The sequence below is a fragment of the Bombina bombina genome, chromosome 4 (assembly GCF_027579735.1).
Source record: "Bombina bombina isolate aBomBom1 chromosome 4, aBomBom1.pri, whole genome shotgun sequence".
In the NCBI taxonomy this organism is placed as follows: Eukaryota; Metazoa; Chordata; class Amphibia; order Anura; family Bombinatoridae; genus Bombina; species Bombina bombina.
In genome coordinates, this window is record NC_069502.1 from 1,222,238,350 (window position 1) to 1,222,255,395 (window position 17,046).

The 17,046-nt window shown below is 43.3% G+C and overlaps 1 protein-coding gene across 2 annotated transcripts in view; it reads right to left on the reverse strand.

Moving 5' to 3' along the window:
* Positions 1–3,830: 3,830 nt before the first annotated feature.
* Positions 3,831–17,046, reverse strand: part of SLC29A1 (solute carrier family 29 member 1 (Augustine blood group)) — a 524,950-nt gene continuing 511,734 nt past the window's right edge. For both annotated transcript variants that reach the window (XM_053712749.1, XM_053712750.1), the window contains 2 exons: positions 9,553–9,752; positions 3,831–4,890 (listed from right to left, as the gene is read on the reverse strand). In XM_053712749.1, the coding sequence (XP_053568724.1) occupies positions 4,779–4,890; positions 9,553–9,752 (312 nt within the window). In that variant the 3' untranslated portion in view covers positions 3,831–4,778. The remainder of the gene's footprint in view (positions 4,891–9,552; positions 9,753–17,046) is intronic.

Consider the following 17,046-nt stretch of genomic DNA (forward strand, 5'->3'; position numbering starts at 1 on the left):
CTAGTGCCGCTAGCTCTCACCGTACATACATTGATTTCACTAGAGCCGCTAGCTCTCACCGTACATACATATATTACACTAGAGCCGCTAGCTCTCACCGTACATACATATATTGCACTAGAGTCGCTAGCTCTCACCGTACATACATATATTGCACTAGAGTCGCTAGCTCTCATCATACATACATATATTGCACTAGAGGCGCTAGCACTCACCGTACATACATATACTGCACTAGAGCCGCTAGTTCTCACCGTACATACATATATTACACTAGAGCCGCTAGCTCTCACCGTACATACATTGATTTCACTAGAGCCGCTAGCTCTCACCGTACATACATATATTGCACTAGAGCCGCTAGCTCTCACCGTACATACATATATTGCACTAGAGCCGCTAGCTCTCACCGTACATACATATATTGCACTAGAGGCGCTAACTCTCACCGTACATACATATACTGCACTAGAGCCGCTAGCTCTCACCGTACATACATATATTGCACTAGAGCCGCTAGCTCTCACCGTACATACATATATTGCACTAGAGCCGCTAGCTCTCACCGTACATACATATATTGCACTAGAGACGCTAGCTCTCACCGTACATACATATATTGCACTAGAGCCGCTAGCTCTCACCGTACATACATATATTGCACTAGTGCCGCTAGCTCTCACCGTACATACATATATTGCACTAGAGCCGCTAGCTCTCACCGTACATACATATATTGCACTAGAGCCGCTAGCTCTCACCGTACATACATATATTGCACTAGAGCCACTAGCTCTCACCGTACATACATATATTGCACTAGTGCCGCTAGCTCTCACCGTACATACATATATTGCACTAGAGCCACTATCTCTCACCGTACATACATATATTGCACTAGAGCCACTAGCTCTCACCGTACATACAGATATTACACTAGAGCCGCTAGCTCTCACCGTACATACATATATTGCACTAGAGCCGCTAGCTCTCACCGTACATACATATATTACACTAGAGCCACTAGCTCTCACCGTACATACATATATTGCACTAGAGCTGCTAGCTCTCACCGTACATACATATATTGCACTAGAGGCGCTAGCTCTCACCGTACATACATATATTGCACTAGAGGCGCTAGCTCTCACCGTACATACATATATTACACTAGAGGCGCTAGCTCTCACCGTACATACATATATTGCACTAGAGCCGCTAGCTCTCACCGTACATACATATATTGCACTAGAGGCGCTAGCTCTCACCGTACATACATATATTGCACTAGAGCTGCTAGCTCTCACCGTACATACATATATTACACTAGAGGCGCTAGCTCTCACCGTACATACATATATTACACTAGAGGCGCTAGCTCTCACCGTACATACATATATTGCACTAGAGCCGCTAGCTCTCACCGTACATACATATATTGCACTAGAGCCGCTAGCCCTCACCGTACATACATATATTACACTAGAGCCGCTAGCTCTCACCGTACATACATATATTACACTAGAGCCGCTAGCTCTCACCGTACATACATATATTACACTAGAGCCGCTAGCTCTCACCGTACATACATATATTACACTAGAGCCGCTAGCTCTCACCGTACATACATATATTGCACTAGAGCCGCTAGCTATCACCGTACATACATATATTACACTAGAGCCGCTAGCTCTCACCGTACATACATATACTGCACTAGAGCCGCTAGCTCTCACCGTACATACATATATTGCACTAGAGCCGCTAGCTATCACCGTACATACATATATTACACTAGAGCCCCTAGCTCTCACCGTACATACATATATTACACTAGAGCCCCTAGCTCTCACCGTACATACATATATTACACTAGAGCCCCTAGCTCTCACCGTACATACATATATTGCCCTAGAGCCGCTAGCTCTCACCGTACATACATTGATTTCACTAGAGCCGCTAGCTCTCACCGTACATACATATATTGCACTAGAGCCGCTAGCTCTCACCGTACATACATTGATTTCACTAGAGCCGCTAGCTCTCACCGTACATACATTGATTTCACTAGAGCCGCTAGCTCTCACCGTACATACATATACTGCACTAGAGCCGCTAGTTCTCACCGTACATACATTGATTTCACTAGAGCCGCTAGCTCTCACCGTACATACATATATTGCACTAGTGCCGCTAGCTCTCACCGTACATACATATATTGCACTAGTGCCGCTAGCTCTCACCGTACATACATATATTGCACTAGTGCCGCTAGCTCTCACCGTACATACATATATTGCACTAGAGCCGCTAGTTCTCACCGTACATACATATATTGCACTAGAGACACTAGCTCTCACCGTACATACATATATTGCACTAGTGCCGCTAGTTCTCACCGTACATACATATATTGCACTAGTGCCGCTAGTTCTCACCGTACATACATATATTGCACTAGTGCCGCTAGTTCTCACCGTACATACATATATTGCACTAGTGCCGCTAGTTCTCACCGTACATACATATATTGCACTAGAGCCGCTAGCTCTCACCGTACATACATATATTGCACTAGAGCCGCTAGCTCTCACCGTACATACATATATTGCACTAGAGCCGCTAGCTCTCACCGTACATACATATATTGCACTAGAGTCGCTAGCTCTCACCGTACATACATATATTACACTAAAGCCTCTAGCTCTCACCGTACATACATATATTGCACTAGAGCCGCTAGCTCTCACCGTACATACATATATTGCACTAGTGCCGCTAGCTCTCACCGTACATACATATATTGCACTAGAGTCGCTAGCTCTCACAGTACATACATATATTGCACTAGAGCCGCTAGCTCTCACCGTACATACATATATTGCACTAGAGCCGCTAGCTGTCACCGTACATACATATATTGCACTAGAGCCGCTAGCTCTCACAGTACATACATATATTGCACTAGAGTCGCTAGCTCTCACCGTACATACATATATTGCACTAGAGCCGCTAGTTCTCACCGTACATACATATATTGCACTAGTTCCGCTAGCTCTCACCGTACATACATATATTGCACTAGAGCCGCTAGTTCTCACCGTACATACATATATTGCACTAGTGCCGCTAGCTCTCACCGTACATACATATGTTGCACTAGAGCCGCTAGCTCTCACCGTACATACATATATTGCACTAGAGCCGCTAGCTGTCACCGTACATACATATATTGCACTAGAGCCGCTAGCTCTCACAGTACATACATATATTGCACTAGAGTCGCTAGCTCTCACCGTACATACATATATTGCACTAGAGCCGCTAGTTCTCACCGTACATACATATATTGCACTAGTTCCGCTAGCTCTCACCGTACATACATATATTGCACTAGAGCCGCTAGTTCTCACCGTACATACATATATTGCACTAGTGCCGCTAGCTCTCACCGTACATACATATATTGCACTAGAGCCGCTAGCTCTCACCGTACATACATATATTGCACTAGAGCCGCTAGTTCTCACCGTACATACATATATTGCACTAGTGCCGCTAGCTCTCACCGTACATACATATATTGCACTAGTGCCGCTAGCTCTCACCGTACATACATATATTGCACTAGTGCCGCTAGCTCTCACCGTACATACATTGATTTCACTAGAGCCGCTAGCTCTCACCGTACATACATATATTGCACTATGTGATTTTCATGGGAATATCCTGTCCCGCTAAACTCCTGGTAATTGCAGCAAGACGTTCAGAGAAATGGTTTTATGTAAAGACAGATGTTCGTGAGGTGAAGCAAATAAATATACGAAGCCTTCACAAAAAGAATCAAATCTGTTTATATAAGAGGCAAAATACATGAAAATTGTTACAATAAATGTTTTAGATTTAGAAAGTTACTATTATAAGTTATTAAAATGATTGTTTCCTCAACGTGTGGCTAATTCGCTAAAATAAGTCTGTCCTAGTAACGGAAATCACAGGAAGTCACAACAGAGGAACATTCTGAACACAACAATGCAGCTAGAAAAAAGAAGTATATATATTTATATAGGCATATCTAGATATGTATAAAAATACAAAGAATATTATACGTTTTATCAGGGGCTGTCCAGCCATCTTTTATCTGTAAACTTCAAATGCAGCCTAAAGATATGGTGAAATAGGGAGGACCTAAACTTGTGGTATATGCAGCACTGTGGCAGTTCAGGGGTTAAGAGTGCATGGCAGTTTAATACTTTTTATTGTACAAGCAGATTCCGAATGTTGAATGATGGTTCATGGATCTATAAAGCCCTCAGTGTCACATTGATACATGGCAGTCCCATTCCCTGGTGCTGTAACAAGAAGATGTTACTACTAGCAGTGATGGTCACATCATGGTGTCCTGGCAAACAGATGTATTTGTATGAAGCCTTCTTGACACTATCTACAGCACCTCTGAGTGCCCTTGTGGTATCCGCCCCTGAGGGACCGTAGCATCAGGTACTAGTGCGTAAGGTGAGTCTGGCTGAAGTGTAATGCTTAGTATGGACTGGCAGCTGTATATGAGAAAAAAACATAAAAAAGAGCCCATGGCAAGTCCATGTGGATGTGATTGTTTTCTCACTAAGCAGCAATGGGTCAGCAGATATGATGGTATGAAGTCTGTTTCTTTATACAGGTGAGCGCTTCTTACTTAGCAGATACCAAGTAGCGTTTCTGGAGAAGAGGTAGCAATGAAATCAGAGAATCTGGGTAGGGTAGCGCTGGAAATGTATTCGTCAGACCAGAATCCGCAACAGGAAGGAAAATCCAGCTCCCAGCGCCAGTCCCAGTGATAGGAAGAAAGCCATGATAGACCCAGCAGCCTCAGACTCGTGCACATCCACCTTCCTGTAAAACAGACACTGGCATATGAAGATGTGTATAAAAACCAGAGAGATAATAAACAGACAAGAGGAGAAAATAAAACATCTGGAGAAAGAGAAATAAGAGATGGAAATATATGTGCGAGACCACAAAGCATTAGTACAAGTTACAGACATGAGAGGAACACAATATAGCATTAGTACAAGTTACAGACATGAGAGGAACACAATATAGCATTAGTACAAGTTACAGACATGAGAGGAACACTATATAGCATTAGTACAAGTTACAGACATGAGAGGAACACTATATAGCATTAGTACAAGTTACAGACATGAGAGGAACACTATATAGCATTAGTACAAGTTACAGACATGAGAGGAACACTATATAGCATTAGTACAAGTTACAGACATGAGAAGAACACAATATAGCATTAGTACAAGTTACAGACATGAGAGGAACACAATATAGCATTAGTACAAGTTAGTGACATGAGAGGAACACTATATAGCATTAGTACAAGTTACAGACACGAGAGGAACACTATATAGCATTAGTACAAGTTACAGACATGAGAGGAACACAATATAGCATTAGTACAAGTTACAGACATGAGAGGAACACAATATAGCATTAGTACAAGTTACAGACATGAGAAGAACACAATATAGCATTAGTACAAGTTACAGACATGAGAGGAACACTATATAGCATTAATACAAGTTACAGACATGAGAGGAACACTATATAGCATTAGTACACGTTACAGACATGAGAGGAACACTATATAGCATTAGTACAAGTTACAGACATGAGAAGAACACAATATAGCATTAGTACAAGTTACAGACATGAGAGGAACACTATATAGCATTAGTACAAGTTACAGACATGAGAGGAACACAATATAGCATTAGTACAAGTTACAGACATGAGAGGAACACAATATAGCATTAGTACAAGTTACAGACATGAGAGGAACACTATATAGCATTAGTACACGTTACAGACATGAGAGGAACACTATATAGCATTAGTACAAGTTACAGACATGAGAAGAACACAATATAGCATTAGTACACGTTACAGACATGAGAGGAACACAATATAGCATTAGTACAAGTTAGTGACATGAGAGGAACACTATATAGCATTAGTACAAGTTACAGACACGAGAGGAACACTATATAGCATTAGTACAAGTTACAGACATGAGAGGAACACAATATAGCATTAGTACAAGTTACAGACATGCGAGGAACACTATATAGCATTAGTACAAGTTACAGACATGAGAGGAACACAATATAGCATTAGTACAAGTTACAGACATGAGAGGAACACAATATAGCATTAGTACAAGTTACAGACATGAGAGGAACACAATATAGCATTAGTACAAGTTACAGACATGAGAAGAACACAATATAGCATTAGTACAAGTTACAGACATGAGAGGAACACAATATAGCATTAGTACAAGTTACAGACATGAGAGGAACACAATATAGCATTAGTACAAGTTACAGACATGAGAGGAACACAATATAGCATTAGTACAAGTTACAGACATGAGAGGAACACAATATAGCATTAGTACAAGTTACAGACATGAGAGGAACACAATATAGCATTAGTACAAGTTACAGACATGAGAGGAACACAATATAGCATTAGTACAAGTTACAGACATGAGAGGAACACTATATAGCATTAGTACAAGTTACAGACATGAGAGGAACACAATATAGCATTAGTACAAGTTACAGACATGAGAGGAACACAATATAGCATTAGTACAAGTTACAGACATGAGAGGAACACAATATAGCATTAGTACAAGTTACAGACATGAGAGGAACACTATATAGCATTAGTACAAGTTACAGACATGAGAGGAACACAATATAGCATTAGTACAAGTTACAGACATGAGAGGAACACAATATAGCATTAGTACAAGTTAGAGACATGAGAGGAACACAATATAGCATTAGTACAAGTTACAGACATGAGAGGAACACAATATAGCATTAGTACAAGTTACAGACATGAGAGGAACACAATATAGCATTAGTACAAGTTACAGACATGAGAGGAACACAATATAGCATTAGTACAAGTTACAGACATGAGAGGAACACTATATAGCATTAGTACACGTTACAGACATGAGAGGAACACTATATAGCATTAGTACAAGTTACAGACATGAGAGGAACACAATATAGCATTAGTACAAGTTACAGACATGAGAGGAACACAATATAGCATTAGTACAAGTTACAGACATGAGAGGAACACTATATAGCATTAGTACAAGTTACAGACATGAGAAGAACACAATATAGCATTAGTACACGTTACAGACATGAGAGGAACACTATATAGCATTAGTACAAGTTACAGACATGAGAAGAACACAATATAGCATTAGTACAAGTTACAGACATGAGAGGAACACAATATAGCATTAGTACAAGTTACAGACATGAGAAGAACACAATATAGCATTAGTACAAGTTACAGACATGAGAGGAACACAATATAGCATTAGTACAAGTTACAGACATGAGAGGAACACAATATAGCATTAGTACAAGTTACAGACATGAGAGGAACACAATATAGCATTAGTACAAGTTAGTGACATGAGAGGAACACAATATAGCATTAGTACAAGTTACAGACATGAGAAGAACACAATATAGCATTAGTACAAGTTACAGACATGAGAGGAACACTATATAGCATTAGTACAAGTTACAGACATGAGAGGAACACAATATAGCATTAGTACAAGTTACAGACATGAGAGGAACACAATATAGCATTAGTACAAGTTACAGACATGAGAGGAACACAATATAGCATTAGTACAAGTTACAGACATGAGAGGAACACAATATAGCATTAGTACAAGTTACAGACATGAGAGGAACACAATATAGCATTAGTACAAGTTACAGACATGAGAGGAACACAATATAGCATTAGTACAAGTTACAGACATGAGAGGAACACTATATAGCATTAGTACAAGTTACAGACATGAGAGGAACACTATATAGCATTAGTACAAGTTAGTGACATGAGAGGAACACAATATAGCATTAGTACAAGTTACAGACATGAGAGGAACACAATATAGCATTAGTACAAGTTACAGACATGAGAGGAACACTATATAGCATTAGTACAAGTTACAGACATGAGAGGAACACAATATAGCATTAGTACAAGTTACAGACATGAGAGGAACACAATATAGCATTAGTACAAGTTACAGACATGAGAGGAACACTATATAGCATTAGTACAAGTTACAGACATGAGAGGAACACAATATAGCATTAGTACAAGTTACAGACATGAGAGGAACACTATATAGCATTAGTACAAGTTACAGACATGAGAGGAACACTATATAGCATTAGTACAAGTTACAGACATGAGAGGAACACAATATAGCATTAGTACAAGTTACAGACATGAGAGGAACACAATATAGCATTAGTACAAGTTACAGACATGAAAAGAACACAATATAGCATTAGTACAAGTTACAGACATGAGAGGAACACAATATAGCATTAGTACAAGTTACAGACATGAGAGGAACACTATATAGCATTAGTACAAGTTACAGACATGAGAAGAACACAATATAGCATTAGTACAAGTTACAGACATGAGAGGAACACAATATAGCATTAGTACAAGTTACAGACATGAGAGGAACACAATATAGCATTAGTACAAGTTACAGACATGAGAGGAACACTATATAGCATTAGTACAAGTTACAGACATGAGAGGAACACAATATAGCATTAGTACAAGTTACAGACATGAGGAGGAACACTATATAGCATTAGTACAAGTTACAGACATGAGAGGAACACAATATAGCATTAGTACAAGTTACAGACATGAGAGGAACACAATATAGCATTAGTACAAGTTACAGACATGAGAAGAACACAATATAGCATTAGTACACGTTACAGACATGAGAGGAACACAATATAGCATTAGTACAAGTTACAGACATGAGAAGAACACTATATAGCATTAGTACAAGTTACAGACATGAGAGGAACACAATATAGCATTAGTACAAGTTACAGACATGAGAGGAACACAATATAGCATTAGTACAAGTTACAGACATGAGAGGAACACAATATAGCATTAGTACAAGTTACAGACATGAGAGGAACACAATATAGCATTAGTACAAGTTACAGACATGAGAGGAACACAATATAGCATTAGTACAAGTTACAGACATGAGAGGAACACAATATAGCATTAGTACAAGTTACAGACATGAGAAGAACACTATATAGCATTAGTACAAGTTAGAGACATGAGAGGAACACAATATGGCATTAGTACAAGTTACAGACATGAGAGGAACACTATATAGCATTAGTACAAGTTACAGACATGAGAAGAACACAATATAGCATTAGTACAAGTTACAGACATGAGAGGAACACAATATAGCATTAGTAAGACATAAAACCTATACACGGGGTGAGGAAATGAAAGGGAGAGATGATAGAGGGGAATGAGAAGAAACAGGATGGGAACACAATATAGCAATGACATAAAAAGCTTAATATGAGGAGACAGGGACAACAGGACCTAGACAAGAGGCAGATGCCATATACTCACTTGGGACCGAAGCACATGCACAGGCTGGCGAGGTACCCATTGGACACGGCAAACAGGATCATGATGCAGATGTACCAGGCATCGTGGGCGAGGAGCACAGGGAGGAATTTCCGAGGTTGCACATTGCACAACATGAAGAGCGGCAGGAACACGACGCGTAGCACAATCAGCAGTGGGAGGAGCTTGCTGTCCTTACCTGGCTGTGAGGGACAGACAAGACATTGTCATGAGGACACAGCAAGAAGGTGCCACTTGTAGTAGAAGATGGGCGCAATACCCTGATAGCTAAACTGGGAGATAAGAGTTTTTCTAGCATCCAGATGTGCTACAAAGGGATAAAATATTCCTGTATGAAATATCTATTTGGGTCATGCTTCATAATCAAATGTAAAAGAATACATTCTAGGTTTATGCTCTGACTTAATATAAAACGATTCCCATTCCCATCTCTGTGCACAAGGACAACTAGAATAAGATTACCCAGGGTCCCTTCATTTAGCACCAGCAAGCTCTGAATTCAAAAGATCACATATGGTAGAAGAGTCTGGCCTTGTACTCTGGTCTTACCACTCTCAGCCTGTCACCTGGTGTTGGTAAGTATACTGTCAGCCTGTCACCTGGTGTTGGAAAGTATACTGTCAGCCTGTCACCTGTTGTTAGTAAGTATACTGTCAGCCGGTCACCTGGTGTTAGTAAGTATACTGTCAGCCTGTCACCTGGTGTTGGAAAGTATACTGTCAGCCGGTCACCTGGTGTTGGTAAGTATACTGTCAGCCGGTCACCTGGTGTTGGTAAGTATACTGTCAGCCTGTCACCTGTTGTTAGTAAGTATACTGTCAGCCGGTCACCTGGTGTTGGTAAGTATACTGTCAGCCGGTCACCTGGTGTTGGTAAGTATACTGTCAGTCTGTCACCTGTTGTTAGTAAGTATACTGTCAGCCTGTCACCTGGTGTTGGAAAGTATACTGTCAGCCTGTCACCTGGTGTTGGTAAGTATACTGTCAGCCTGTCACCTGGTGTTGGTAAGTATACTGTCAGCCTGTCACCTGGTGTTGGTAAGTATACTGTCAGCTGGTCACCTGGTGTTGGTAAGTATACTGTCAGCCTGTCACCTGGTGTTGGTAAGTATACTGTCAGCCGGTCACCTGGTGTTAGTAAGTATACTGTCAGCCTGTCACCTGGTGTTGGAAAGTATACTGTCAGCCGGTCACCTGGTGTTGGAAAGTATACTGTCAGCCGGTCACCTGGTGTTGGTAAGTATACTGTCAGCCTGTCACCTGGTGTTGGAAAGTATACTGTCAGCCTGTCACCTGTTGTTAGTAAGTATACTGTCAGCCGGTCACCTGGTGTTGGTAAGTATACTGTCAGACGGTCACCTGGTGTTGGTAAGTATACTGTCAGTCTGTCACCTGTTGTTAGTAAGTATACTGTCAGCCTGTCACCTGGTGTTGGAAAGTATACTGTCAGCCTGTCACCTGGTGTTGGTAAGTATACTGTCAGCCTGTCACCTGGTGTTGGTAAGTATACTGTCAGCCGGTCACCTGGTGTTGGTAAGTATACTGTCAGCCTGTCACCTGGTGTTGGTAAGTATACTGTCAGCCGGTCACCTGGTGTTGGTAAGTATACTGTCAGCCTGTCACCTGGTGTTGGTAAGTATACTGTCAGCCGGTCACCTGGTGTTGGTAAGTATACTGTCAGCCTGTCACCTGGTGTTGGTAAGTATACTGTCAGCCTGTCACCTGGTGTTGGTAAGTATACTGTCAGCTGGTCACCTGGTGTTGGTAAGTATACTGTCAGCCTGTCACCTGGTGTTGGAAAGTATACTGTCAGCCTGTCACCTGGTGTTGGAAAGTATACTGTCAGCCTATCACCTGGTGTTGGTAAGTATACTGTCAGCCTGTCACCTGGTGTTGGTAAGTATACTGTCAGCCTGTCACTTGGTGTTGGAAAGTATACTGTCATCCTGTCACCTGGTGTTGGTAAGTATACTGTCAGCCTGTCACCTGGTGTTGGCAAGTATACTGTCAGCCTGTCACCTGGTGTTGGCAAGTATACTGTCAGCCTGTCACCTGGTGTTGGTAAGTATACTATCAGCCGGTCACCTGGTGTTAGTAAGTATACTGTCAGCCTGTCACCTGGTGTTGGTAAGTATACTGTCAGCCTGTCACCTGGTGTTGGTAAGTATACTATCAGCCGGTCACCTGGTGTTGGAAAGTATACTGTCAGCCTGCTACATGGTGTTGGTAAGTATACTGTCAGCCGGTCACCTGGTGTTGGTAAGTATACTGTCAGCCGGTCACCTGGTGTTGGTAAGTATACTGTCAGCCGGTCACCTGGTGTTGGTAAGTATACTGTCAGCCGGTCACCTGGTGTTGGTAAGTATACTGTCAGTCTGTCACCTGTTGTTAGTAAGTATACTGTCAGCCGGTCACCTGGTGTTGGAAAGTATACTGTCAGCCTGTCACCTGGTGTTGGTAAGTATACTGTCAGCCTGTCACCTGGTGTTGGTAAGTATACTGTCAGCCTGTCACCTGGTGTTTGGTAAATATACTGTCAGCTGGTCACCTGGTGTTGGTAAGTATACTGTCAGCCGGTCACCTGGTGTTGGTAAGTATACTGTCAGCCTGTCACCTGGTGTTGGTAAGTATACTGTCAGCCTGTCACCTGGTGTTGGTAAGTATACTGTCAGCCGGTCACCTGGTGTTGGTAAGTATACTGTCAGTCTGTCACCTGTTGTTAGTAAGTATACTGTCAGCCTGTCACCTGGTGTTGGAAAGTATACTGTCAGCCTGTCACCTGGTGTTGGTAAGTATACTGTCAGCCTGTCACCTGGTGTTGGTAAGTATACTGTCAGCCTGTCACCTGGTGTTGGTAAGTATACTGTCAGCTGGTCACCTGGTGTTGGTAAGTATACTGTCAGCCTGTCACCTGGTGTTGGTAAGTATACTGTCAGCCGGTCACCTGGTGTTAGTAAGTATACTGTCAGCCTGTCACTTGGTGTTGGAAAGTATACTGTCAGCCGGTCACCTGGTGTTGGAAAGTATACTGTCAGCCGGTCACCTGGTGTTGGTAAGTATACTGTCAGCCTGTCACCTGGTGTTGGAAAGTATACTGTCAGCCTGTCACCTGTTGTTAGTAAGTATACTGTCAGCCGGTCACCTGGTGTTGGTAAGTATACTGTCAGACGGTCACCTGGTGTTGGTAAGTATACTGTCAGTCTGTCACCTGTTGTTAGTAAGTATACTGTCAGCCTGTCACCTGGTGTTGGAAAGTATACTGTCAGCCTGTCACCTGGTGTTGGTAAGTATACTGTCAGCCTGTCACCTGGTGTTGGTAAGTATACTGTCAGCTGGTCACATGGTGTTGGTAAGTATACTGTCAGCCTGTCACCTGGTGTTGGTAAGTATACTGTCAGCCTGTCACCTGGTGTTGGTAAGTATACTGTCAGCCTGTCACCTGGTGTTGGTAAGTATACTGTCAGCCGGTCACCTGGTGTTGGTAAGTATACTGTCAGCCTGTCACCTGGTGTTGGTAAGTATACTGTCAGCCTGTCACCTGGTGTTGGTAAGTATACTGTCAGCTGGTCACCTGGTGTTGGTAAGTATACTGTCAGCCTGTCACCTGGTGTTGGAAAGTATACTGTCAGCCTGTCACCTGGTGTTGGAAAGTATACTGTCAGCCTGTCACCTGGTGTTGGTAAGTATACTGTCAGCCTGTCACCTGGTGTTGGTAAGTATACTGTCAGCCTGTCACTTGGTGTTGGAAAGTATACTGTCATCCTGTCACCTGGTGTTGGTAAGTATACTGTCAGCCTGTCACCTGGTGTTGGAAAGTATACTGTCAGCCTGTCACCTGGTGTTGGCAAGTATACTGTCAGCCTGTCACCTGGTGTTGGTAAGTATACTATCAGCCGGTCACCTGGTGTTAGTAAGTATACTGTCAGCCTGTCACCTGGTGTTGGTAAGTATACTGTCAGCCTGTCACCTGGTGTTGGTAAGTATACTATCAGCCGGTCACCTGGTGTTGGAAAGTATACTGTCAGCCTGCTACATGGTGTTGGTAAGTATACTGTCAGCCGGTCACCTGGTGTTGGTAAGTATACTGTCAGCCGGTCACCTGGTGTTGGTAAGTATACTGTCAGCCGGTCACCTGGTGTTGGTAAGTATACTGTCAGTCTGTCACCTGTTGTTAGTAAGTATACTGTCAGCCGGTCACCTGGTGTTGGAAAGTATACTGTCAGCCTGTCACCTGGTGTTGGTAAGTATACTGTCAGCCTGTCACCTGGTGTTGGTAAGTATACTGTCAGCCTGTCACCTGGTGTTGGTAAATATACTGTCAGCTGGTCACCTGGTGTTGGTAAGTATACTGTCAGCCGGTCACCTGGTGTTGGTAAGTATACTGTCAGCCTGTCACCTGGTGTTGGTAAGTATACTGTCAGCCTGTCACCTGGTGTTGGTAAGTATACTGTCAGCCGGTCACCTGGTGTTGGTAAGTATACGGTCAGCCTGTCACCTGGTGTTGGAAAGTATACTGTCAGCCTGTCACCTGGTGTTGGTAAGTATACTGTCAGCCGGTCACCTGGTGTTGGTAAGTATACTGTCAACCGGTCACCTGGTGTTGGTAAGTATACTGTCAGCCTGTCACCTGGTGTTGGTAAGTATACTGTCAGCCTGTCACCTGGTGTTGGTAAGTATACTGTCAGCCGGTCACCTGGTGTTGGTAAGTATACTGTCAGCCTGTCACCTGGTGTTGGAAAGTATACTGTCAGCCTGTCACCTGGTGTTGGAAAGTATACTGTCAGCCTATCACCTGGTGTTGGTAAGTATACTGTCAGCCTATCACCTGGTGTTGGTAAGTATACTGTCAGCCTGTCACCTGGTGTTGGTAAGTATACTGTCAGCCTGTCACCTGGTGTTGGTAAGTATACTGTCAGCCTGTCACCTGGTGTTGGCAAGTATACTGTCAGCCTGTCACCTGGTGTTGGTAAGTATACTGTCAGCCTGTCACCTGGTGTTGGTAAGTATACTATCAGCCGGTCACCTGGTGTTGGAACGTATACTGTCAGCCTGCTACATGGTGTTGGTAAGTATACTGTCAGCCGGTCACCTGGTGTTGGTAAGTATACTGTCAGCCGGTCACCTGGTGTTGGTAAGTATACTGTCAGCCTGTCACCTGGTGTTGGTAAGTATACTGTCAGCCTGTCACCTGGTGTTGGTAAGTATACTATCAGCCTGTCACCTGGTGTTGGTAAGTATACTGTCAGCCTGTCACCTGGTGTTGGTAAGTATACTGTCAGCCTGTCACCTGGTGGTGGTAAGTATACTGTCAGCCGGTCACCTGGTGTTGGTAAGTATACTATCAGCCTGTCACCTGGTGTTGGTAAGTATACTGTTAGCCTGTCACCTGGTGTTGGTAAGTATACTGTCAGCCGGTCACCTGGTGTTGGTAAGTATACTATCAGCCTGTCACCTGGTGTTGGTAAGTATACTGTCAGCCTGTCACCTGGTGTTGGTAAGTATACTGTCAGCCTGTCACCTGGTGGTGGTAAGTATACTGTCAGCCGGTCACCTGGTGTTAGTAAGTATACTATCAGCCTGTCACCTGGTGTTGGTAAGTATACTATCAGCCGGTCACCTGGTGTTGGTAAGTATACTATCAGCCTGTCACCTGGTGTTGGTAAGTATACTGTCAGCCTGTCACCTGGTGTTGGTAAGTATACTGTCAGCCTGTCACCTGGTGTTGGTAAGTATATTGTTAGCCTGTCACCTGGTGTTGGTAAGTATACTGTCAGCCGGTCACCTGGTGTTGGTAAGTATACTGTCAGCCTGTCACCTGGTGTTGGTAAGTATACTGTCAGCCTGTCACCTGGTGTTGGTAAGTATACTGTCAGCCTGTCACCTGGTGGTGGTAAGTATACTGTCAGCCGGTCACCTGGTGTTAGTAAGTATACTATCAGCCTGTCACCTGGTGTTGGTAAGTATACTATCAGCCGGTCACCTGGTGTTGGTAAGTATACTATCAGCCGGTCACCTGGTGTTGGTAAGTATACTATCAGCCGGTCACCTGGTGTTAGTAAGTATACTATCAGCCGGTCACCTGGTGTTGGAAAGTATACTGTCAGCCGGTCACCTGGTGTTAGTAAGTATACTATCAGCCTGTCACCTGGTGTTGGTAAGTATACTGTCAGCCTGTCACCTGGTGTTGGTAAGTATACTGTCAGCCTGTCACCTGGTGGTGGTAAGTATACTGTCAGCCTGTCACCTGGTGGTGGTAAGTATACTGTCAGCCGGTCACCTGGTGTTGGTAAGTATACTATCAGCCTGTCACCTGGTGTTGGTAAGTATACTGTTAGCCTGTCACCTGGTGTTGGTAAGTATACTGTCAGCCGGTCACCTGGTGTTGGTAAGTATACTATCAGCCTGTCACCTGGTGTTGGTAAGTATACTGTCAGCCTGTCACCTGGTGTTGGTAAGTATACTGTCAGCCTGTCACCTGGTGGTGGTAAGTATACTGTCAGCCGGTCACCTGGTGTTAGTAAGTATACTATCAGCCTGTCACCTGGTGTTGGTAAGTATACTATCAGCCGGTCACCTGGTGTTGGTAAGTATACTATCAGCCTGTCACCTGGTGTTGGTAAGTATACTGTCAGCCTGTCACCTGGTGTTGGTAAGTATACTGTCAGCCTGTCACCTGGTGTTGGTAAGTATATTGTTAGCCTGTCACCTGGTGTTGGTAAGTATACTGTCAGCCGGTCACCTGGTGTTGGTAAGTATACTGTCAGCCTGTCACCTGGTGTTGGTAAGTATACTGTCAGCCTGTCACCTGGTGTTGGTAAGTATACTGTCAGCCTGTCACCTGGTGTTGGTAAGTATACTGTCAGCCTGTCACCTGGTGTTGGTAAGTATACTGTCAGCCTGTCACCTGGTGTTGGTAAGTATACTGTCAGCCTGTCACCTGGTGTTGGTAAGTATACTGTCAGCCTGTCACCTGGTGTTGGTAAGTATACTGTCAGCCGGTCACCTGGTGTTAGTAAGTATACTATCAGCCTGTCACCTGGTGTTGGTAAGTATACTATCAGCCGGTCACCTGGTGTTGGTAAGTATACTATCAGCCGGTCACCTGGTGTTGGTAAGTATACTATCAGCCGGTCACCTGGTGTTAGTAAGTATACTATCAGCCGGTCACCTGGTGTTGGAAAGTATACTGTCAGCCGGTCACCTGGTGTTAGTAAGTATACTATCAGCCTGTCACCTGGTGTTGGTAAGTATACTGTCAGCCTGTCACCTGGTGTTGGTAAGTATACTGTCAGCCTGTCACCTGGTGGTGGTAAGTATACTGTCAGCCTGTCACCTGGTGTTAGTAAGTATACTGTCAGCCGGTCACCTGGTGTTGGTAAGTATACTATGAGCCGGTCACCTGGTGTTAGTAAGTATACTATCAGCCGGTCACCTGGTGTTAGTAAGTATACTGTCAGCCTGTCACCTGGTGTTAGTA